The sequence below is a fragment of the Rattus norvegicus genome, chromosome 9 (genome assembly GCF_036323735.1).
Source record: "Rattus norvegicus strain BN/NHsdMcwi chromosome 9, GRCr8, whole genome shotgun sequence".
Classification (NCBI taxonomy): Eukaryota; Metazoa; Chordata; class Mammalia; order Rodentia; family Muridae; genus Rattus; species Rattus norvegicus.
In genome coordinates, this window is record NC_086027.1 from 75699032 (window position 1) to 75722624 (window position 23593).

A 23593-nucleotide genomic window follows, 5' to 3' on the forward strand; every position below is an offset into this window, starting at 1 on the left:
TATTTTTCTTTTCTTTATCTATTCATAACTTTTGAGAGGGTAGTTTTCTCTTGGGCTTTTGGTCCACAGTACTCTTTGAAGGAGAGGAAGCAGAGATTAATAACAAAACTATTTGTCCAGAAAACAGTTGTTAAAATGTAAAGTGCAAATGCCTACTTAACCTACATCCTTAATAAGGTTATAAACAGTCTTACATTGTAATTGTAAAAGAGGGGAGTTTAAGTTATTAATGCCAAAGCTAGTACTAATAGTAAGTAGAAAAATTGGAGAGTTTGGAAAGGAGTAAGAGAGAGAATGAGGAAAGAGAATAGTAAAATCATCAAGACTATAACAGAGGGAGGAACAAAGCAATCACAAGATCAGGCTGAGCAGAACAAAACCAAGAAAAATAAACAATTAAAAAGAAGAAATAGAAAAGGGTTGGGGATTTAGCTCAGTGGTAGAGCGCTTGCCTAGCAAGCGCAAGGCCCTGGGTTCGGTCCTCAGCTCCAGAAGAAAAAAAAAAAGAAGAAGAAATAGAAAAGCAATATAACCTTCAATATTTCCTCCCTACTTCGATTTAGATACTTCTGGGTTGTCTTTTTAACAGTCTAAGTTTTCCAATTCCTGGTTCTCTTCTAGATCCCTTCAGATTCCTCCTTGGTCAAAAGCTGTACCTGTTCTTGTACTGGAGTTCTTTCGCTTGGTAGTAAAGTGTGTGAAAAAGGAAGTGTTCTTAATCTTCTGATTGAATTGAATTGCATCTTTTACTAAAAACTTACATCCTTAAGCTATGAATTTAACCAGTGTTTCCTATTTAAACACAAACACATCCACTTCTCTTCAGTGAGAGATTACTCATAATAAAAATAGGAAAGAAGTTCTCTTTTCCCTGAAGAATCCTTGTTACAGATAATGCCTAAGCCTTTGACATTGTCTTCCCCCTTACCTGATAGAGCCATTAGCCATCCCCTCTCATCTTGAAGCTTTAAAATGGGCGAGTCCAGGCAGAAATGGAGGTTCACTCAAGACTGGACCATTACTAGTGTACATTATTTGTGTACCATATGGCTTCTGCGTCTGAATTTGGCTGTGACTCTGATTTTCCTGTCTCTCAATAGTTCAGAGTAGCAATTAGCCTGATAATCTCAAATCTCTGATAGATCCATGAAAAGGAACTAGATTTTAATTTTAAGTTGCTTACTGTTTTAATCTAAAGATAGGAGTGATACTGTCTACTATCTTTGTATACTGGAACTGAAACCATAATTCCTGAAAATGTCTTTTAATATCTAGCAATCAAACAGAACTGATGATTACCTAAGTACTTCCTACATCCTGTTGACTAAAGAAGAACTCTTTTTTTTTTTAACTTGAGTATTTCTTATTTACATTTTGAGTGCCCGCTTCATTGCATTGGTCCTCCTCAATGCACTGCCTAGCATCAGCCAGGATAGAAATGTACTTACAGATTGGTACCCTCAGTTCTCCAAAGGGTGACACAGAACTGATACCATTCTAGATCCACAGGAGTTAACTTGTTAGTCACTACCCTTTAGTATTTCAGTGGGTGCTTCCTAGAGTTTTTCTTACATAATAAGAAAACAGTTATTCAGAAAATCCAACTCTGACTTTTGTTTATTTGCTGCAATGCTGGGGACAAAAACAGAATGTAGTTTATGGATGGTAGGCAGATGTTCTACCACTGAGCTATATCCCCAACCTGATAAGTATTTTTATGATTTCAGTTGTCTCATTGTTCCAAGAATACTGTCCCCTCTGACAATATTCTGTTCTGGATCACACCTTAATTTTTTGTCATATTTCTCAATATTACAATCAAGAACAATTCTGAATGACATGGATTTAAGAACTTTTAAGTACACCAAGCCAGTTCTTTCTTAGTTTGTCTAAACAATACTCATGTTTAAGTTGGAATTATACACCCCTGGATAATACTGTATCTTTCTAATAGGCAACTCTGGCTTTTATAACTTGGGTGAAATATTTTCTGATTGTCTAAAATAATGTATAAACCTCTGACAACAGGCAAGAATGGATGTTGTATTTTTAAGTCTACACAGATATCCTATTCTACAGTCTCCTCAACTCTGATCCCAGGATTATCAACCACTCACTATTCTTGCCAGTCATTCTTTGTTTTATCATCCATTCTGTATTAATAACACCCTGCACTATGTACCTGCCAGTCTATATTTTCTATGTGTCATCAATGTGAAATCAAGGTGCATGTCCTTTTGTTTTGTGTTGTCTTGTGCTGTTCTGCTGTGAGACACTGTCTATCTACGCCATAATGACTTGGAGCTCACTGTGTGACCCAGGATGACGCTGAACTTTTCATCCCTTGCCTCTACTTCCCAAATGTCGAGATTACAGGTATATGTCAATATACCCAGTTCTATGAACTCCTGCCTCAAACCTTGGGGCTTTATGAATGCTTACCAAACACTCTTACATAGCATTCATAAAGCTTGGGTTCAACATCCAGCAGAGCACTCCAGAGGTGGAAACAGGAGGAGCAGTTCAATCATGCTTAGTTTACTAACACCATACATTAAGGCCAACATGGTATACATACGACCCTGTCTCAGAAGGGAAAAGGAGGAGGAAGGGAAGGGAGGAATCTGGGAAGAAAACAACAAAAGCAGAAAAAGAAAGGAAGAGTAGGGGGGAGGAAGGAAGGGAGGGAGGGGAAAAGGATAAGGAGAGGACAGGACAGGAGAGGACAGGAGAGGACAGGAGAGGAGAGGAGAAGGGAAATTATGTATTTTGATACTCAAATATTCACAGATATGGCCAGAAGCTTATTCAAGCTAGCTCCTAAATACTCTAAGAGGACAGAGGACTCCATATATTTTTCTAATGCCTCTGTGGTTTTGGTAATCCACACTAACCTTATACCTTTTATTCACCTGTGCAAATATTTCTAATACAGATATATAGTACATTTCAGTATTACCCTTACCTGTATATTTTAGAAATCACTTTGACATTTAATTTTCTTAAAAAATTACTTTAATTTACTTACAAAACAGAAGCATACTTTAATTTACTTACAAAACAGCAACATACATTTGTTTGTTTGTTTTTAAGTCAGGGGTGCAGTTTATACCTCAGTATAGAATGCAAGTTTAGCATGCAGGGGGCCATGTTAAATCTCCAGCAGCAAAGAAAACAATTATTTTTTTAAAAAATAGAATAAGAGAAATTTCAGAATACTGCTGTTTTTAAAAAAAGTAAATCCTAATTTTATTATCAGTATCTGTTATTATCTAATTTATAAACTGTATCAGTCTATGTAATTATTCTAAATATCTATGATAACTCATATCCAGTTGTACTAAAAAAATACTGGTAGTGAAATCTTTGTTCGTGATTTCCCAAATGCAGCCTTACCTCAGGAGTCCAGTAAAAAGTGGGACTCAATCTGTAGAGTTTTCTTTTATGGAAACTTTGAAGGGGCCTTGTTCGGGCAGCTGTACTCATGATAGCCAAGGATGGAGATTTCAATCTTGTCCTGTCTTTTCTCCTTTTCTTACTGTGCTTCTGATTAAGTAACCAGCTACTGGAGGAAGAGAGCTCATCTAAATTCTCTGAAGCACTGAAATGTACGAAATAATTGGAGATGGGGGTAAAATAAAATGAACAAAACACAGAAAGCTAAATGTAAATTTTATGGTTTATTATGATACAAGAGGGTTCAGTTTTAGCCAATTTTACGATAACAATAGTTAAAATAATTGACATTAATGGATAATTACATAGTAAAAATATAGAAATAATTTGAATTTTCTGCTGCAAAATATACATCTTCAAAACTAAAACTTTGCTTAGTATAAAATCAATGATCCTTATAAATCAATAATTCACATCCAACACAGTTTTAACAATTTATGCCAATTTCTTTTTGCATGTGGGAGAAGTACATCAAAAACAAAGGCTTAAAAGTACCAAGGACTCATCCTTGCATCTAAATAAGTACGTTTTCCACACACCAAGTCTCAGTGAGTTCACATACAGCTTATGCTATTACAGTTTACATACAGACATAACAACTGTAAAGTGAAAGAAGCTATACATGGAAAATAGTTTCATAATTACACTTTATATGAATTTTAACACTATATTTAAGGTTTTGTGAACTGAAGTTTCTGGAGATTTTACAAACTGACTGACAGGTTACAACTTCATAATTATGTTGGAATGTTAAAGATCAAGAGAAAATTATGGTGGTGTATCTTTAGTCCCTTAACGGCCATTTGTTACCCATCTCTAAATCTGATCTGGTTTGATTTGAATAGCAGTAAAAAAAAAAAAACTTCTGGAATATATTAATAACTAAGTTTTTGCCAGACTACAGGGGTCTACCAATGCAAAAAAAAAAAAAAAGGTCAAGGGACAGCACCTGAAAACATGCAGCAGCCACCCTTACGTTGCTGTGACTGGCCTACCAGAATCTCCAATCCTGTACATGGTAGAGGTTCTTTGATGTAGGAGTTTGTTTATAAAAGTTTTTGAAAGTGTTTCCACAGTGGAATATATCATTCAGGGCAACCTGAATCTGTTTAAAGGTATTAGGAATTTTGGAGTGCAGTTTTATGTTGACACATTTAACTTCACTTATATTGCATACTATATATTATAATAATATCGTAATATGGAATATATAGTAATATATTTATGTACTAATATAAAGTAAGCTTTTCACATACAACATGTTCCAATTTCAATGTATGCAGATCAACACAGGTGACTTAACAGTCTAACATTAACAAGCGAGTTGGAGATGGGCTAGGTAGACTGAATAAAGTGGCGAACTGCCTACTGGGTAAATAAAGGGTGATACAGTTGTAGTGGGTTATGGCAGAGCATTAGCTGACCATTCAACAACTGCTGGGACAACTGCAAACTGTCCTTTGCTTCCTTATAATTGCATCTCCATATCATTAGCCTTGCAAATTGGCTTGCTTCTATCACATATCTGACATAATACTACATCTAAAGAACCACATAAAGGACAGAAAAGCTGGGTTAACCCTACTCCAGGATACACATGCACATACAACTTCCTTGGATTCCTTTCTTTCCTCTACCCTAACTCACTAAGACTCCTCCGTTCATTTTAAGTTTTGGCATAGGAGGAGCTATTGGAGATATGAGATATACTTCTTAAAGATTTATTTATTTTATATATGGGGTACACTGTAGCTGTCTTCAGACACATTGGAAGAGGATATCAGATCCATTACAGATGGTTGTGAGCCACCATGTGGTTGCTGGGAATTGAACTCAGGACCTCTGAAGAGCAGTCAGTGCTCTTAGCCCCGAGATATACTTCCTGAGACGCCAGCTATTACTGCTTTACCATGCAACTCAGCCTTGTAACAAATTTGCTCCAAATTCCTTACTATTTCTTTAATGGTGATAAGCACCTGGAAACATTGAGTACAGGTCTCCATGGTCCTTTTATCTTTGATATATCCATAACCTCCACTTGGAAATAACAATACTATGAAATAACTATATGTGATGTTAGCAGTTGATATATAAGTTCTAATAATGCTGTTTGGCATGTGGTTCTTCTGTGAGCTAGAACCTGTTGTGGAAGCACAAGAACCTGAGTTTGGGTCCCTAGAGCCGTTGTAAAACCCAAGCACAGCAGTACTGTGCTACTGTGTTTTATGCATAGCCTCAACAGTGAGGCTGGGGACAGGATTAGATGGAACCTAGAACTCAGCAGAATGGATTCACTTCAGGTTCGTGAGAAGTGCTTGAGGAAGACACCCAACACTACATGCAGGAACATAAAACAAGAACGTATATCATACCCCAATACATTCATACTCACACACATACCTACACAAAAGATACTGTTTTCTACAACAGCATTATTGCTTTTGAATCATATTACAACTACCATAAAAATATTCTTCTAGAGTGAGTGAAACAAAAAAATCAAGAATGCTTGTACAAGTAATCGGAAAACAAAAGTTACAAAGAAACCTGGATAGTCTATATCAATGGAAACAAAAACAAGAATTAAAAAGGGAAAATGGTAACTAATACAAATATTTCAGTGATATCCATAGCAATTAGTAATAACAGAAAAACTGTCACCTACATTCTTTTGCCAGTCTCAAATGACACAGGTTAGTAATGCTAGGTACTCAAGAAGCCTCGGCAATGAACTGAACTATAAGTTTAGGCCTGCCTGGAATATAGAATAAGCAAAAGACCAGCCTAGACAACTTAATAAGACCCTACATTAAAATATAAAAAGTACAGACAATTATTTTTAAGTATAAAGCCCAATAAGTGGCTTTTTAGTTAAATAATTGAGATGTCAAGACTATCAAACACTTGATCTAGTTCCAGAAGTTTAAAAAGTAAAAAAAAAAAAAACAAAAAAAAAAAAAAAACAAAAAAAAAAAAAACGTAGTGGTATTCACACTTGGGAGGTAGAGGCAGACTCTCTGAGTTCAAGGCCAACCTGGTCTCCAGAGTGAGTTCCAGGATAGCCAGCCAAAACTACACAGAGAAACCCGTCTTAAAAAAATGAAAAGGGGGAAGAGGAAGAGCCTAGGATGTTTATCAGTTACAACACGTGTAAGACACAATACAAAATAAATAAACTCTCCCTCTTTTAATTTTGTATTATGGTTTCAAACATTTTTAAACATGGCTACTGAGAAAAAACGACTTAGGAGACTTAACTATCCTGAGAAATTAATCATGAAAAGATTAACTTAATAGTGGCTCCTCACCAGGACTCCTCCCAGTTATACTGCTGTTGCCCAGTGTCATGGAGATCCTGCAGTGTGGATCTACAGGACTAGTCCTTTCATGTGCCACAACAGTTTACACATGATGTAGACTTTAGGGTGGGCAAACTCAGTCCTAGCCTGGCCGGTAGCTGAGCTGGCTAATGTTCCTGCTCTCACTTATCTGCAGCAGGGCAAGAGCCAGACACCTAGAACTGGACCAGCGTCTCATTACAAACAACATTTGAAAGTGCAGATGTTTAGATAGAGGGAGATTCTGTGGGACACGCTGTAATACTACAGCTTCCACAAGATGTTTTCAATACTTTGTGTTGTTTTGTGTGTGTTGTTTTTACTTGGGGGAGGAGGTTACAAGGGCAGAGGGAAGATATGAGGGAACAGAGATGAATAGCACTGGGGTGCATGATATCAAACTCACAAATCAGTAAAAAGCTATTTAGCTGGAGGAAGCTGACGAAGAGGGCAACCCTATAAGAGGACGAGCACTCTCAATTAACTTGGACCCTGAGATCTCTCAGACACTGGATCACCAACCAGACACAGCATACGCCAGCTGATATGAGGCCCCCAATACATACTACAGCAAAAGATGCATCTAACCTTCAAGAGACTGGAGGCCCCAGGGAATTTAGAGGTCTGGCGGTGGAGGTGGGGTAGGGATATCCTCGGGGAGATTAGGGGGATCTGAGAAGAGGTATGGAATGTGGAATAGTCAGAGGGTGGACCAGGAAGGAAATAAAATCTTGTGTGTAAAAATAAAAATGAATAAATTTTAAAAAACCAGATTATCTTAAGAATGAAAAGTTGAATGTGACTAGGAACTTCATGACAATAATAAATTATGCTGTGTATTTGAGAAGTAGAGTTAGAAGGTTCAGAAACTCAAGAACAAGGTACCAAAATATAATAAAGAGTATCACAGAAATATTCAAAACTGTTTAGTGTTAAAATAGCAGTCTCCACCTAAAATATTTCTGGAGTGAACAATCATGTCAGAAATAATTTAGCAGAGTTAGCAAAACATTGAGATAATTAATTCTAGAAATAGGTGGATTTCTATGTTCCATGGAGAAAAAAAGAAACAGATTATTATAGTTATTTCTCCCTGAATATTACCTTCAAATGAGACCTTTTATTTCTTTTTGTAGTTGTTTGTGAGAAAAGCTTTTACTATATAAACCAAAGCTGGCCTCAAACTTACTATTCCCCATGGTGAGGAACAACAGGCATGCACTACATTGCTTGCCTAAAGAGTATGTCTTAAACCACTTGGACTTGAGCTTTATACACTGAATGTAATAGAAGAGAAAGTAGAAAAGAGCCTTGAATTCATTGGCATGGGGAGGGAGAAATTTCCTAAACAACTCCAATGGCTCAGGGTCTAAGATCAAAAATTGATAAATGGGACCTCATGAAACTGAAAAGCTTCTGTAAGGCAAAGGACATAATAGTCAATAGGACAAATCAGCAACCTACAGGTTGAGAAAAATCTTCATGAACCCCACATCTGAAAGAGGGCTAATACCCAAAATATATAAAGAACTCAAGAAGCTAACCTTAAAAAAACCAAAACAGCCCAGTCAAAGAAAAATGAGTGTAGAATTCACAACAGAGTACTCTCAAATGGCTGAGAAGCACTTAAAGAAATGTTCAAAGTCCTTAATAATCAGGGAAATGCAAATAAAAAAAAAAAAACTCTGAGATTCTACCTTACACCAGTCAGAATGACTAAGATAAAAAACTCAGGTGACAATACATGCTGGTGAGTATGTGGAGAAAGGAACAATTCTTCATTGCTGGTGGGCTTGCAAACTGGTACAACCACTCTGGAAATCAGTCTGGAGGTTCTTCAGAAAACTGGAAAAAGATCTATCCAAACACCCAGATATACTACTCTTAGTCATATACCCAAAAGATACCCCACCATGCCACGGGGGCACGTGCTCCACTATTTCCATAGTAGCCTTATGTGTGATAGCCATATCTGGAAACAACCCAAATGTCCCACAATGGAAGAATGGATACAGAAAATGTGGTTCATTTATACAATGAAATATTACTCAGCTATTAAGAACAAGGACATTGCCTTCTGATTTCTGCCTGTTCCTGGAGCCCACAGCTCTCTGTACCCAAATCCCATGGGGAAGGAAGCTGGACTTTCATTAGTGTGGACAATCCTGATAGCTCAGGGGAGACCACCACTGCTGCTCACATCCCTAGCCCAAGAGGAACCCGCCTGGAGACCTCCAGACACAGGAACCAACATGTCTCTGCATGCATCCAAAGCTGAAAGCCAGTCACCAGGAGCGCTGACACACCTGAGAGCAGAAGAACCACCTGGAGACCTCTAGACACAGGAACCAACCGAGGAACAGTCTGGAACAGGATCCTTCTGGTTTCTGCCTGTGCCCAAAGCTAACCCTGGTGACACAGCTCTCTGTACCAGATCCTGCTAGAAGAAAGCTGGTCTTCAGGAGTGCTGACACACAGGCTTTACAGGACGGTAAAGCAACTGTCAGAGACAGCAAGGCCAGCTAACAGCAGAGACAATCAGAAGGCGAGGAGCAAGGACAAGAAGCTAAGCAACAGAAACCAAGACTACTTGGCATCATAAGAGCCCAGTTCTCCCAACAAAGAAAATACTGGATATCAAAACACAATGGAAAAGCAACAAATGGATTTAAAATCACATCTCATGATGATGATAGAGGACTTTAAAAAGGAAATAAATAATGCCCTTAAAGAAATACAGGACAACATAGGACCCTTAAAGAGGATATACAAAAATCCCTTAAAGAATTACAGGAAAACACAACCAAACAGGTAAAGGATAAAATGGAAATAGAAACAATAAAGAAATCACAAAGGCAGACAACCCTGGAGATAGAAAACTTAGGAAAGAGATCAGGAGTCATAGATGCAAGCACCACCAACAGAATACAAGATGTAGAAGAGAGAATCTCAGGGGCAGAAGATACCATAGAAAACATGGATACAACAATCAAAGAAATTTACAAGACAAAAAGCTCCTAACACAAAATACCCAGGAACCCAGGACACAATGAGAAGATCAAACCTAAGGATAATAGGTATAGATGAGAGGGAAGATTCCCAACTTACAGGGCCAGTAATATCTTTGACAAAATTATAGAAGAAAATATCCCCAACCTAAAGAAAGAGATGCCAATGAACATACAAGAAGCCTAGAGAACTCCAAATAGATTGGACCAGAAAAGAAATTTCTCCCAACACATAATAGTCAAAACAACAAATGCACAAAGCAAAAAAAAAAATTAAAAATTAAAAGCACTAAGGGAAAAAGGTCAAGTAACATATAAAGGCAGACCTCTCAGAATTACACCAGACTTCTCACCAGAGACTATGAAAGCCAGAAGATCCTGGGCAGATGTCATATAGACCCTAAGAGGACACAAATGCCAGCCTAGGTTATTATATCCAGGAAAACTCAATTACCACAGATAGAGAAACCAAGATACACCATGAAAAAAACAAATTTACACAGTATCTTTCCACAATCCAGCCCTACAAAGGATAATAGCTGGAAATTCCAACACAAGGAGGGAAAAAGCAAGAAAGTAATCATCTTGGGAGAAAATAAGAGAGCCACACAAACATAATTCTACCTCTAATAACAAAAATAGCAGGAAACAACAATCATTATTCCTTAATATCTCTTGAAATCAATTGGAGACTCAATTCCCCAATAAAAAGACATAGACTAACAGAATGGGTAAGTAAAGAGGACCCAGCATTTTGCTGCATACAGGAAACACACTTCAGGGTCAAAGCAGACACTACCTCAAAGTAAAAGGCTGGAAAACAATTTTCTAAGCAAATGGTCCCAAGAAACAAGATAGAGTAGCTATTCTAATATTGAATAAATTTGACTTTCAACCAAAAGTTTTCAGAAAAGATAAGGAAGGACACTTCATATTCATCAATGGAAAAATCCACCAAGATGAACTCTCACTCCTGAATATCTATGTTCCAAATGTAAGGGCACCCACATTCATAAAAGAAACCTTACTTTAATACAGTTTAACTCAAGCCACAAATTGCAACTCACACAATAATACAAGGAGACTTCAACACCCCACTCTCATCAATGGACAAATTAGGGAAACAGAAACAGGGAAAAAGAAACACAGAGAAACAAACAAGCTATGAATCAAATGGATTTAACAGATAGCTATAAAACATTTCATCCTAAAACAAAAGAATATACCTTCTTCTTAGCACCTCATGGTACCTTCTCCAAAACTGACCATACAATCTGTCATAAAACAGGCCTCAACAGATACAAGAAGATAGAAATAATCCCATGCATCATATCAGATCACCATAGACTAAGGCTGGTCTTCAATAACAACAAAAACAACAGAAAGCCGACATACACATGGAAGTTGAACATCACTCAATGATAATTTGGTCAAGGAAGAAATAAATTAAATATGTTTTAGAATTTAATGAAAATGAAGGCACAACATACCCAAATTTATGGGACACGATGAATGCAGTACTAAGTGGAAAACTCAAAGCTCTCAGTGGCTCCAAAAAGAAACAAGAGAGACCATACATTAGCAGCTTGACAGCACACTTAAAAGCTCTAGAACAAAAAGAAGCAAATTCACCCAAGAGGAGTAGAAGGCAGGAAATAATCAAACTCAGGCTGAAATCAACCAAGTGGAAACAAAAAGAACTATACAAAACCAGGAGCTGGTTCTTTGAGAAAATCAAAAAGATAAATAAACTCTTAGCCAGACTAACAGAGACAGGATCCAAATCAACAAAATCAGAAATGAAAAGGGAGACATAACAACAGAATCTGAAGAAATTCAAAAAATCCTAAGATCCTACTACAAAAGCCTATATTCAACAAAACTGGAAAATCTGGAGGAAATGGACAATTTTCTAGACAGATACCAGGTACCAAATTTAAATCAGTAGCTGATACAACATCTAAATAGTCCCATAACTCCTAAAGAAATAGAAGCAGTTATTGAAAGTTTCCTGACCAAAAAAAGCCCAGGACCAGAAGGGTTTAATGCAGAATTCTATCCTACCTTCATAGAAGACCTCATAACCAATACTGTCCAAACCATTCCACAAAATAGAAACAGAAGGAACACTACCCAATTCATCTAGCCACAATTACACTTATACCTAAACCACATAAAGACCCAACAAAGAAAGAGAACTTGAGACCAATTTCCCTTATGAATATCAATGCAAAAGTACTCAGTAAAATTCTCTCAAACCAAATCCAAGAACACATCAAAATGATCATCCATCATGATCAAGTAGGCTTCATTCCAGGAATGCAGGGATGGTTCAATATACAGAAATCTATCAATGTAATCCACTACATAACTAAACTCAAAAAAAAAAAAAAAAACATATGATCATCTCATTAGACACTGAGAAAACATTTGACAAAATTCAGCACCCCTTCATGTTAAAAGTCTTGGAAAGATCAGGAATTCAAGGTCCATTCAAGAAAGCCATCATGAGGGATCAGAGGGAGAGAAGGACCTGGCTGGGAAGGAAAGGGAGAGGAGAAAAGAACAAGATCAGGTATTGGAGGGGGAACAGGAGTGAAGCCCTGAGGGCCAGCAGAATGGAAATATGCAACCCTTTAGGATGTATCAGTGACCTGGTAGGTGAGAAACTCTGAGGACTCAAGGGAGGGACCTTAGATGTAATACCCAACAGTGGGGAGAGGGAACTTGTGGACTCTACCTCCAGTAGAAAGACTGGGCATCAGGTGAAGTCAAAAACTGTGATCCAGAATTGTTCCTGTCTAAAAGAACTGCAGGGATAAAAATGGAGGACACTGAGGGAAAGGAGGTCCAATGACTGGCCCAAATTGGGCTCCATCTCAAGAGGAGGCTACAAGGCCTGTCACTACTGATACTATGGTGTGCTTACAGACAGGAGCCTAGCACAGCTGCAGAGAAGCCCAATAAGCAGCTGATGGAGACAGAAGCAATTAATTACACCCAATCAATGGACTGAAATCTTAGGGACCCCTGTGGCTGAATTAGGGAAATGCTGGAGGAGGTTAACCCCCTAAGAAGACCAGCAGTCTCAACTAACCAGGACTGCTGGGATATCTCAGACACTGTGTCACCAACCAGGCAGCATATACTAGCTGGTACAAGCTCCCCCGCCTCTCCCGCCTCCCGCCCCCCCCAACACATATACAGCAGAGGATTGCCTGGTTTGGCCTCATCAAGAAAAGATGCACTTAATCCTAGAGAGACTTGTGGCCCCAGGTAGTAGAGAGACCTGGCTGGGTGGGATAGGGAGTAGGAGAGTGGGGGGTGGGGACATTCTCTTGGAGATGGGGAAGGAAAAATGGGCTGAGGAACTGTAGGAGGGCAGACCAGGAGGAGGATAGCAACTGGACTATAAAAAAAAAAGATTAAAGATAATTAAAAAGAAAAACTGCATATGTAGCAATGAATAGCCTAGTAAGAGCACCAGTGGAAGGGGAAGCCCTTGGTCCTGCCAAGACTGAACCCCCAGCGAACGTGATTCTTGGGGGGAGGGCGGTAATGGGGGGAGGATGGGGAGGGGAACACCCACAGAGAATGGGAGGGGGAGGGGTTGGGGGATGTTGGCCTGGAAACCGGGAAGGGGACTAACAATTGAAATGTAAATAAGAAATACTCAAGTTAATAAAGATGAAAAAAAAAAAAGGACATCTTAAAAGCATGACAACAAAACAAATACTCAGAGTAGAAAGCCAGTGATTGCCAGACAAACATTATTTCTTATCTGTGCTCAGAAAAAACTAGGGTTTTCTATCTTAAAGAATATTTGGAAATATACACACAAAGAAAAGGGGGGATTAAGGAAATAGGGAGCCAGCTTCACAAGCATTAGAGTAAGAGTTTGTATTGCTCAGAAACCTTGTGAGGAGTTTGGTGTAACATGCTATAAGCCCAGCAATAGCATGACAACAGAACACAGGCCTGTCCTTGCAAACTAGGTCAACCTAGTAAAGATTCCTTTCTCAAAAGGTGGGAGGTACCAGAAAGCCAACCCGAGTTGTCCTCTGACATCTATAGACATCCTGGCCACATGGACACATGGGTACCCACATGTACCACCACAAAAAAAAAAAAGACATTTCAAACCTTGCCTTCTAAGATGAAGTATTGTTTTCATTAACATTTTACTGTATATTCCTCAAATATTTTTCTAGGAAATCACTGTATAATAATTTTTTATTCTCATTTTGCCAATTAATGGTGTAAAACAAAACTATTCTCATATAATTACATAATTTCTAGACATAATTTTAATAGTATACCAGTAATTTCCCCTGGATAAAGTTATGTTTTACACTTACATCATTAGAAATGAAAAGGAAAAGAAGCCATTTTACAAATGAAGATAACTCCTACTGGCACTACTCTCTAAGAACACAGCAGGGAAGGGTTATTTCCCCACTGGCATCATACATCTCACTAATGTGATTACTGTTATCCATCAGCGTTCTATAGAAAGCACTGACTCAGGAAACACTGCTATCAAACAACACTCTTATAATTGAGAAACGACTACTGAAAACATTCCTATGGTAAAATTATTACTTTATATTGTGATTGTTTTGACAACAGACCTTGGCTTTTAAATTATGACACACAATTAGAAGGAATGGTTGAATTTACATGAGATAATTACCATTAGTGAAAATAAACAGTATGGCAATAATTCACTAGGATTTAATTTCATACCCCATTATGGAACTCATTAAGATAAAAAATAAACTACAAAATTTGGACCTTATTTCAGATAGAAATTTATGTTCTCAGAGATAATATCCAAGGATCTCTTTAGAGCATCGTATGTTCATTTCAGAATAACAGTTCTAAAAATGTATAACCACCTCATTGACAGAATGTAATGCTCCAATTTTTTTTGGAGACTTAATCATACTTATTTGGTTCTTAGTGCCATGATTAAAGGTAAAAACAATAATTACAATTATGCTACTCTCAGATGATGCCCTTAAATAAATGAGTTAGGAATCAATGAGTAACAAATGTACAGATACCGTCCCCAGAAAGCAACAGTGAATTTGAAGACAACATGAGAAAAGGTCATCAAGTACATATAAAAGTGATCTAAAGTGTTTTAAAATATATCATAAATAGTAAGCTTTATTTGACCCCCAAAAATTATCCTAAAGAATGGCTAAACTTTTAAAATTCTTCCATAATATGCAAAATTATGATATGTGATGTAAAGCTAGAATGAGTAGACTTTTAGGTGACTGGAATACTTTACTTGTGAGATTCCTTATATAACTTCAGCTACAGAGAATGCAGCTAAAACTCACAGAAGGCCTCCATGAACCAAAAGAGGTTTCAAGGTCTGCAGCCCAGCTTGCTTACTCACATTTGAGAAGCATTCTCTTTCTTTAGAATTTCTTACTATGGTATAGATATTTCTTCTGCTTTGAATTTCTCATTTTCTTTGAGATTTTTCTTTTGAAGTATGTATATGTGTGTATACATATGTGTTTGAATGCTTACGGAGGGAAGAAAAGGATCTCAAGTATATGAGTCACAGGCATTTATGAGCTACTCCACATGGGTGTTAGAATCAGGAAACCTAATCCCCATGGTAGGCCAGCAAGCTCTGGTAACTGCTGAGCCATCTCTCCAGTACCACTTTTTGTATGCTCTAATCCAGAGGCAAACTAGATGGGAAGCAAAATTGAAGGAGGTAGGCATGAGAGCCACAGGATACTGATGTGACTATTTCAGAATTAAAATAATCTCAACCTCTCAATCTCTCAATATCTCTCTCTCTCTCTCTCTCTCTCTCTCTCTCTCTCTCTCTCTCTCTCTCTCTCTCTCTCTCTCTCTCTCTCTCTCTTTTAAATTTGGATACAAGGTCTACTACATCCCAGAGGAGTATCATAACCCTGATCCTCCTGCCCCAACTTGCTCAGTGCTACAATAACAAATGTGACCTCTACATCCAGTTAGTTTATCTCACACTGGGAAAGGAACCTAGAACCTCAAACAGGCTACATTGTATCAACTGAGATATATCGATAGCCTACCCCCAACACTTTTCAATTATGTCAATTATCTGTAAGAAAGTACAAAGCGTACTGGCATGGTCTGCATCCTGAGTCTACCCACTGTCTACATGCTGGTAAACAGGCTGGCATTGAGGGAGCAGGGGGAGCTAGAACCTCTAAAAGTAAGAGGGGTTCTTGAGTCGCAAGAGATATGGCCTTAAGAAGGGTTCTTGAGAACCCAGACTCTTTGTCTTCCTTTTTGTTTCCTGGTTCCTGATGAGTAGGCTGTTTTGTTCTCCCAAATATGCTTGCCATGGTGTGTTGCCTCATTGCCAGCCTCCAACTGACAGTGAACCTCTAAAACTGCAAGCCAAGATAAACACACCCTAGGTCAAAGCTTATCATCTCAGGTATTTTTCCTAGACTAAAGATGACCAACAAATGTTTCAAACATTCAGTGTTAATTCCTATTCATAATATGTCACTTGCTGATTGAGGTGTTCAAACTAAAACAACAAAAGTCGCAATAAGACAAACCAAAGAAACCCTACTATTCTTAAGCTTACATAAAATCCAAAACAGAAGACAAAAAATAAGTATGTAAAAACATTAACAGGGGCTGGGGATTTAGCTCAGTGGTAGAGCGCTTACCTAGGAAGCGCAAGGCCCTGGGTTCGGTCCCCAGCTCCGAAAAAAAGAACCAAAAAAAAAAAAAACATTAACAAAACAAATGTCAATTGTTAGCTGATATTCATGACAACTCATGAAATAACTTGACTGTTTTCATGTATTTTCTTCTAGTAGTAGTAACTGTACTTCATGCTAAGCAAATGTGCTACGACTGACCCTTATCTCCAGCTCTTGCCATGCTGGTGAGCTTTGCAGGTGGGTAGGATGAAAGAAGTGCAATCTCATGCTTATTTGACTATTCTCTTCCAGTAATATAAAAAATTATGCAAGGTTATGATGCTACTAGCTAGTTAAACTGGCATTAGCTGAACTTTCTAACTCCAAGTTTTGTGTTTGGTATCAGTCTTATTTTTACCTATGTGGATATATGTGACTATATCTTGGGACAGTATGTGAACATATTAATATTAGTACAGGTCCCTGTGGAGTCCAGAAGAGACTACCAGAGTCCACGGAGCTGCAATTACAGGATATTGAGAGCCATTTCGTTTAGATGCTGGGGACCAACTTCAGATCCTATGTAAGAGCAGTTTGTGCTCTCGCCCACTGAGCCATCTCAGTCTGTTTTTAAGACAGGGTCTCACTGTATAAGTCATTCTGGCCTTGAACTACAGTCCTCTTGCCTCAGCCTCCCAAATACTAGGTTTGGAGGGAGGCATCAGCTACCATGTCTTCCTGGCTCCAAAATAACATTTGTAGGAATCAAAATTTTCTTTAGAACATTTTATCAGCATTTAAAATTATGTATTTATCTGAATGATTAAGGTAGCATCATTTATTTCCTCAACTGCAGTCTACTCTCCCCAAGGGCAGAGCCCAGATCCAGTTTTGTTCAAGATTATATACCAGTGCATAGTTACATACTACTGCCATATTAGCATCAAATATTTGTACATTATATGTGAAACATATATGCATATATATTCAGTAATATAGTCATGGCAATAAGCATAGTTTAGATAAGCAAAATAACATAGAAAATGTACTAGCCTGAAAAAAGATTCATTCATCATTTTATGAGCATCAACCTGTAATTGACGTTCATTGTGAACCCCCAAACCAGGATTCTTGTAAATGAGAATTCTTGCTGTCCTGTACAACCAACAAGTCTTTCATTCCAAGTAAAGCCTCAATGATACAAAGAATGACACTCAAAAAGTAAGTAAAACCAGTGGAAAATTATTTTAATAATAGATCCAGGGATAAATGACAGCACAAAGAAAACTAGAGAGATATTTTAAAATATACTTTCAAAATAATCAGAAAAATTAAAGAAAACTTTTACTTAAGACCTATTTCACCAATGTCATTTGAGAACAGAGTAGCTACTTAATATGATTTCTATCAGGATAGGCATTTCCCTCTTTGCTATATCAGAAAGCTTTCAATATAACTAATATGATTACTGATATAAAAATCAATGTAAAATTATGGTGATGTGTGCTCACCTAGATCTAGGTTTTTTTTAAAGTTACAATGAACTGGAGATCAAGGGAAAAGTTACAAAACAGAAGTAATATCAATAAGGCAGTACATCCACAGCTAAATACATCACTGATATGAGTTTTAGAAGCATTAAAATCCTAGAAATACACTTCCTCATGGAAAGGTTTTATAACTGCATTAATTCTATGAACTTTTTTGTCTAAAACTGTACCTATGAACTACTGGTTATACTCTTGTAGTCCTTAAGTAGAAGAAAAATGGCTGTATTAAGTATAGATCAACAAAATCAAAATAAAATAAGCCAAATTCAGAAACAAAACTACCTACCTTCTGGAAATGCCATTAGCCAGACATTTGTGGCTACAGGATTTAGAAGAGAGGGGTGATGAAGTTGGAGACAAGTTGAGAGGGGCAATCAAACTGTTAATGATCTCAGTCAACTGTGCACTCTACAAAGAAACAGTTAACACTTTAGTATGGCTAAGCATCATTAAGACCCTGTGTTGCCTACCTAAATACTATACATGGACTGACCCTGGACTCTGACCCCATAGGTAGCAATGAATATCCTAGTAAGAGCACCAGTGGAAGGGGAAGCCCTGGGTCCTGCTAAGACTGAACCCCCAGTGAACTAGACTATGGGGGGAGGGCGGCAATGGGGGGAGGGTTGGGAGGGGGACACCCATAAGGAAGGGGAGGGGGGAGGGGGATGTTTGCCCGGAAACCGGGAAAGGGAATAACACTTGAAATGTATATAAGAAATACTCAAGTTAATAAAAAAAAATAATAATAAAAAAAAAAGACCCTGTGTTGCTGTCCTGAGAGTCCTTATGTGCTCTACTGTATTGTATTTACTGATTTGCATATACTGAAGCATTCTTGCATACTAAAATGAAGCCTATTTAGCCATAGTGCTTGTTTGGTTTTTTTGTTGGTTTTTTTTTTTTTAAATGTGTTCCCATTGGTCTACTTTCTCCATCAAGACGTCACATCTATGGGTTAATCTGCTCAGAATCTAAATGACCCCGATCACCTCTCAAGGATTGGGATTATGACCTAGAGACTAATGCTGAATACATGTGACTTTTGGAGGAACATTTGATATCTAAACCTTGCCAAACAGTTTAAGGAACAAAAATGTATCTAAAGTTATTTCATAACGCAGCGACTCTACTTACCTGTTTCTCTATGTTTCGAAGAAGTAGTGTAGGGCTGCTTGGTGACATCTCAAAATCATGTTCTGGTAAAGGCTCTTCACTCCTCTGGGAAACCTGAGAATTCACTGAAGTGTTTAATGAAACTGCTTGGTTTGAAAACTGTATTTGTTTTTTCAAAATGTCTTTTGGAAGCTGACATTCTTCTAAGATCACTATCCCCTAGGGGGTAAAAAACAGTAAAAGTGATCACATCCTACTATCCTCATAGGAAACATAAGATGTAGAACTGAAAATATAGTTTATATGTCTTTAAAAACTGGCTGACTGGGAAGGGAGAGGTGGCTCAGTAGTAAAGAACGTGTACTATTTATTCTTTCAGAGGAACTAGTTTGGATCCCAGCACCTGTGTGTGCAGTCTCCAGCTCCACAACTAGCTCCAGGGCATCCAACAGACTCTTCTGGCCTATGTGTGTGGCACACACATGCACACACACACATACACACAAACGAAAAAAATTAAAAACACCTTATTTTATATCCTGTGTGATTAGACTCTAAGGAAAGATGGTAGAATGGAAACTGCCTCTGTGTGTCTATACCATTCCAAGATTTAAAAAAAAATAAGTAAAAGTAAGTAGATAACTAAAAGGCCATAATCCAAAGAGAAAAAAAGGGGAAAGAGTTTTGGAAATCCACAAAAAAAAAAAAAGTGGTAACAACACTAAAAATAACAGAGAAACAAGTAATAGTCTGAAACAAAGAAAGACAAACCAAACAGTTTCACCTACCCACCTGCAGAGGGAAGGAAAAAGGGAAAGGGGGCTATATCAAAAAGTACAGCTGGGGGGCTGGGGATTTAGCTCAGTGGTAGAGCGCTTACCTAGGAAGCACAAAGCCCTGGGTTCGGTCCCCAGCTCAAAAAAAAAAAAAAAAAAAAAAGTACAGCTGGACTGAATGTACAGGGTATTCAAATAGCCAGAAAAGATACCCCAAACCAGAAGAGAGATCCAAGCCAATAGTGAACATAGAAAGACAGAATCAAAAACCTAATATAATAACTCCAAAATAATAACAACTACCAAATCTACTAAACTCAAAACTTAAAAGATAAAATTTTAGATTAAGACCTAAAAAATGATCAATGACCTGAAAGAGGCCTCAAACAGATAAACGAAGTAAGGAAACCAACATTACCTACAGAGAAAAGATAGCAACATAAAAACGTCTGGAGAAAATTAATAGAGTAGAGGAGAAAATCAACACAATGATTGATATTTTTGAGAAAAGAAAGAAATGTTGGAAATAAAAGCACATAAAAGCAAATACATGAGAATTATAAAAGCAAGCAGTATTACACACAGTAATGGTTTGCGATTCCACCTATGTCTTCTATTGTTATTTAAGAGATCAGTATTTAAAAGTATCATTAATTTTGTTTTGTTGCAAAACAGACATAAACCTTGGATACTGGAAGAAAATTTTTAATCTTGTTGAAGTTGTACTATTATAAACTCAAATTAGAATGCTGAAATTTCATAAAATTAGAAGCAATCTCAAGTAGTAACCACAAAGAAAATAACTATAGTATATACACAAAATAACTACATTTTAGTGTAAATCCAGGCATGGTGCTGCTGCAAATCTTTTAACTCACAATACTTGGGAGACAGATATAAAAGAATGTCTGTAAATTCAAGGCCTACCTGATCTACATATCAACTTCCAGATCAGCCAATAAAGTACAAAATACGATTAAAATAAATAAATAAATAAACAAATACAGTAGTATAAGAAATGAGTTACAAAAAAAGTTTAACAACATTCAGAAAACAAACAGTAAGATGTCCAAAGTAGATACTTATAATTAATTATTTGATTATAAATGGATTAAATCCACCAACTAGAAGTCAGTAATTAGCACAAATGGATGAAAACATGTATAAATGTGAACCTGTCTAGTCTAAATCCAATGATATGATAAACTGAATTTGATAGAAAAACATATTCCTGGCTAATAGCAACCAAAGCAGACATGCATAGAACTATCCAACAGCACCATATGCATTGTACATTTTCCACAAAAGGTCATATGTGAGCCACAGAAGTTAAAGCTCAAAATAAGAATAAAAATTTTTTGAAAATTCAATACAAATATGGAAAGAAGTAAAACTATCCATTTTGCAGGTGATATATGATACTATATATTAGAGATCCTAAAAAGTCTATCAGAAACTTTCTAGAAACAATAAACTTCAACAACATGTCAGGATACAGATCAACTTGCACAAAATACAAGAACAAACAAACATACAAGGAAGATGACCATGGACACACTCTCATTCACAATAGCCTCAGAGAATTTATAGGAGTAAGCCAAGCCAAGGAAATGAAGAACTTCTATAATTAAAACTTTAAACCTCTGGGGAAAAGAAGAGATAGACATTAGAAAATGGGAAGAACTAACATTGTGAAAATGACAGTTCTGCAAAAATATATTTATAGATTTAGTTTACTCCAAATCAAAATCCCAATTTCATTCCTCACAGAAACAGAAAAGGGCATTCTAAACTTCGTATGGAATCACAAAGATCCCAACTAGCCAAAACAATTCCAAGCAAAAAAGAGCAATGCTACAGGGATCACAACTCCAGGCTTGAGATAAATTATAGAGCCACAGTAAAAACAACATATTGGCACAAAAAAAAAAGGGAGGGCAAATGGAACAAAAATTCAAAGACCCAAACATGGGCACATCTAACTTCAGCCACTTAATAGTTGACAAAAAGACCAAAAACACATACTGGAAGAAAGAAAAGAAATCGTCTCTTCAAATAGTTCTGAGGAAATTGGATGACCACAAGCAGAAGAATGAAATTAGACCCATTTTTTATCACCTTGCATGAAAACTCTAAGTGCATCAAAGACCAAACCTGAAAACCCAAACTCTGAAACTACTAGAAGAAAACATAGGCAGGGCCCTACGTGATTAGGTGTAGGAAAGAACTTCCTGAATAGGGCTCCATTTTCCTCAAGAAGCATGGCATCAATTGTGAAGTGAGATTTCATGAAAGTAAAAAGCCTCTGCACAGCTAAAGAAACAGCCAGGTGAAGAGGAAGACCACAGAATGGGAGAGAATTTTCACTAGCTATACATCTGACTAGAGTTTAATATCCAGAACATAAAAGAACTTAAAAAAATAGAGAGTCAAGAAAAGTTTACCCATTCAAAAATGGGCCTGGGACATGGAGAGTTTTTAAAAGAAGGAAAAAATTACTAAGAAATATCTCAAAAACTGTTCATCATCCATAGCAATTAGGAAGTCTAAATGAAAAAAAAAAACTTTGTGATTTCATCTGATCTCAATGAAAGAGGCAAGGATCAACAAAAAAACCCACATCAAATGCTGGAAGAGATGCAGGGGAAAGGACTCTTATTTACTACTGTGGGTATTGCAAATGGGTACAGGTACTGTTGAAATCGGTGTAGAGGACTGTCAAAGGGTTAAAAATAAATCTACTGTATGACCAGCTATAGCAACCCTTGGCATATGCCCAAAGGACTCAACATCCTCCTCCACAGACATTTGTCTGGCTGTGTTCACTGCTGTTCTATTCATGATGGCTAGGAAATGGAAACAAAACATAAACCAAACACTGGAAGACAGACTCCTTGATTCTAAAATGACTAGAATAATCAAAATAGGATAATAGTAGTCTAAATCTACAAACATATAGAGCAATAGAACAAAGAACAGAGAAATAAAATATTTGCATATATGGTCAAATGAGTTTTGAGAATGGTGTCAAAACCTTTCAACAGAGAAAACAAAGTCTGAATTTTCAACTAATGGGCCGAGGAAAACTGGAGATTTACATGCAAAAGAACTAACTCCAAATACCAAAATTAACTCAAAATAGACCAAATAACTCACTAGAAGACTCTTGAAGAAAACATAACACCAAAGGCACAGATAAAAATAGAATAGATAAAAGAGACTGCATAAAAATAACATAAATAAAGTAAAAAGACAGCAAACAAAAGAGGAAAGATATGAGATATTCCAGAGACTATATACAAATAACCAATAAACTAAAAATATGTTAAATATCATTAATATTAAGGAAATATAAACCAACTGAAAAGAGATTCCATCTGACATTCAGTATTATTATCATTTAAAAAAAGAGCAAAAAACCAAAATGTTGGCCACAACTTAGAGATATTGGAACTACTGTATACTATAGTTCATTAACAATTAAAAATAGAATTGTCGTACAATCCTATAGTTTCATTTCTGGATGTATAACCAAAAGAATTAAATGAATGCTTTTTTTTTTTTGGTTTTGGTTTGTTTTGGGTTTGTTTCTCAAAAAGGGTCACACAGTCATTAAGCCCTGACTGGCTTGGAACTCATTGTGTAGGGAGGGAGACCTTGAACTCAAGTCCATTTGCC

The 23593-nt window shown here is 37.0% G+C and overlaps 1 protein-coding gene across 25 annotated transcripts in view; it reads right to left on the reverse strand.

Moving 5' to 3' along the window:
- Kansl1l (KAT8 regulatory NSL complex subunit 1-like) overlaps nucleotides 1-23593 on the reverse strand; it is a 105866-nt gene that overhangs the window by 38167 nt on the left and 44106 nt on the right. For 19 of the 25 annotated variants that reach the window (XR_010055014.1, XR_010055015.1, XM_063268142.1 and 16 more), the window contains 3 exons: nucleotides 19161-19358; nucleotides 18310-18431; nucleotides 3397-3601 (listed from right to left, as the gene is read on the reverse strand). Coding sequence is in view for 23 of the 25 variants with exons in the window: in XM_063268142.1 (XP_063124212.1) it covers nucleotides 3397-3601; nucleotides 18310-18431; nucleotides 19161-19358 (525 nt within the window). In the remaining 2 variants the exon portion in view is untranslated. Of the gene's footprint in view, nucleotides 1-3396; nucleotides 3602-3661; nucleotides 16210-18309; nucleotides 18432-19160; nucleotides 19359-23593 lie in introns of those variants that run through there. The other 6 variants (XM_039084617.2, XM_003750709.6, XM_039084625.2 and 3 more) reach the window with 4 other exon arrangements.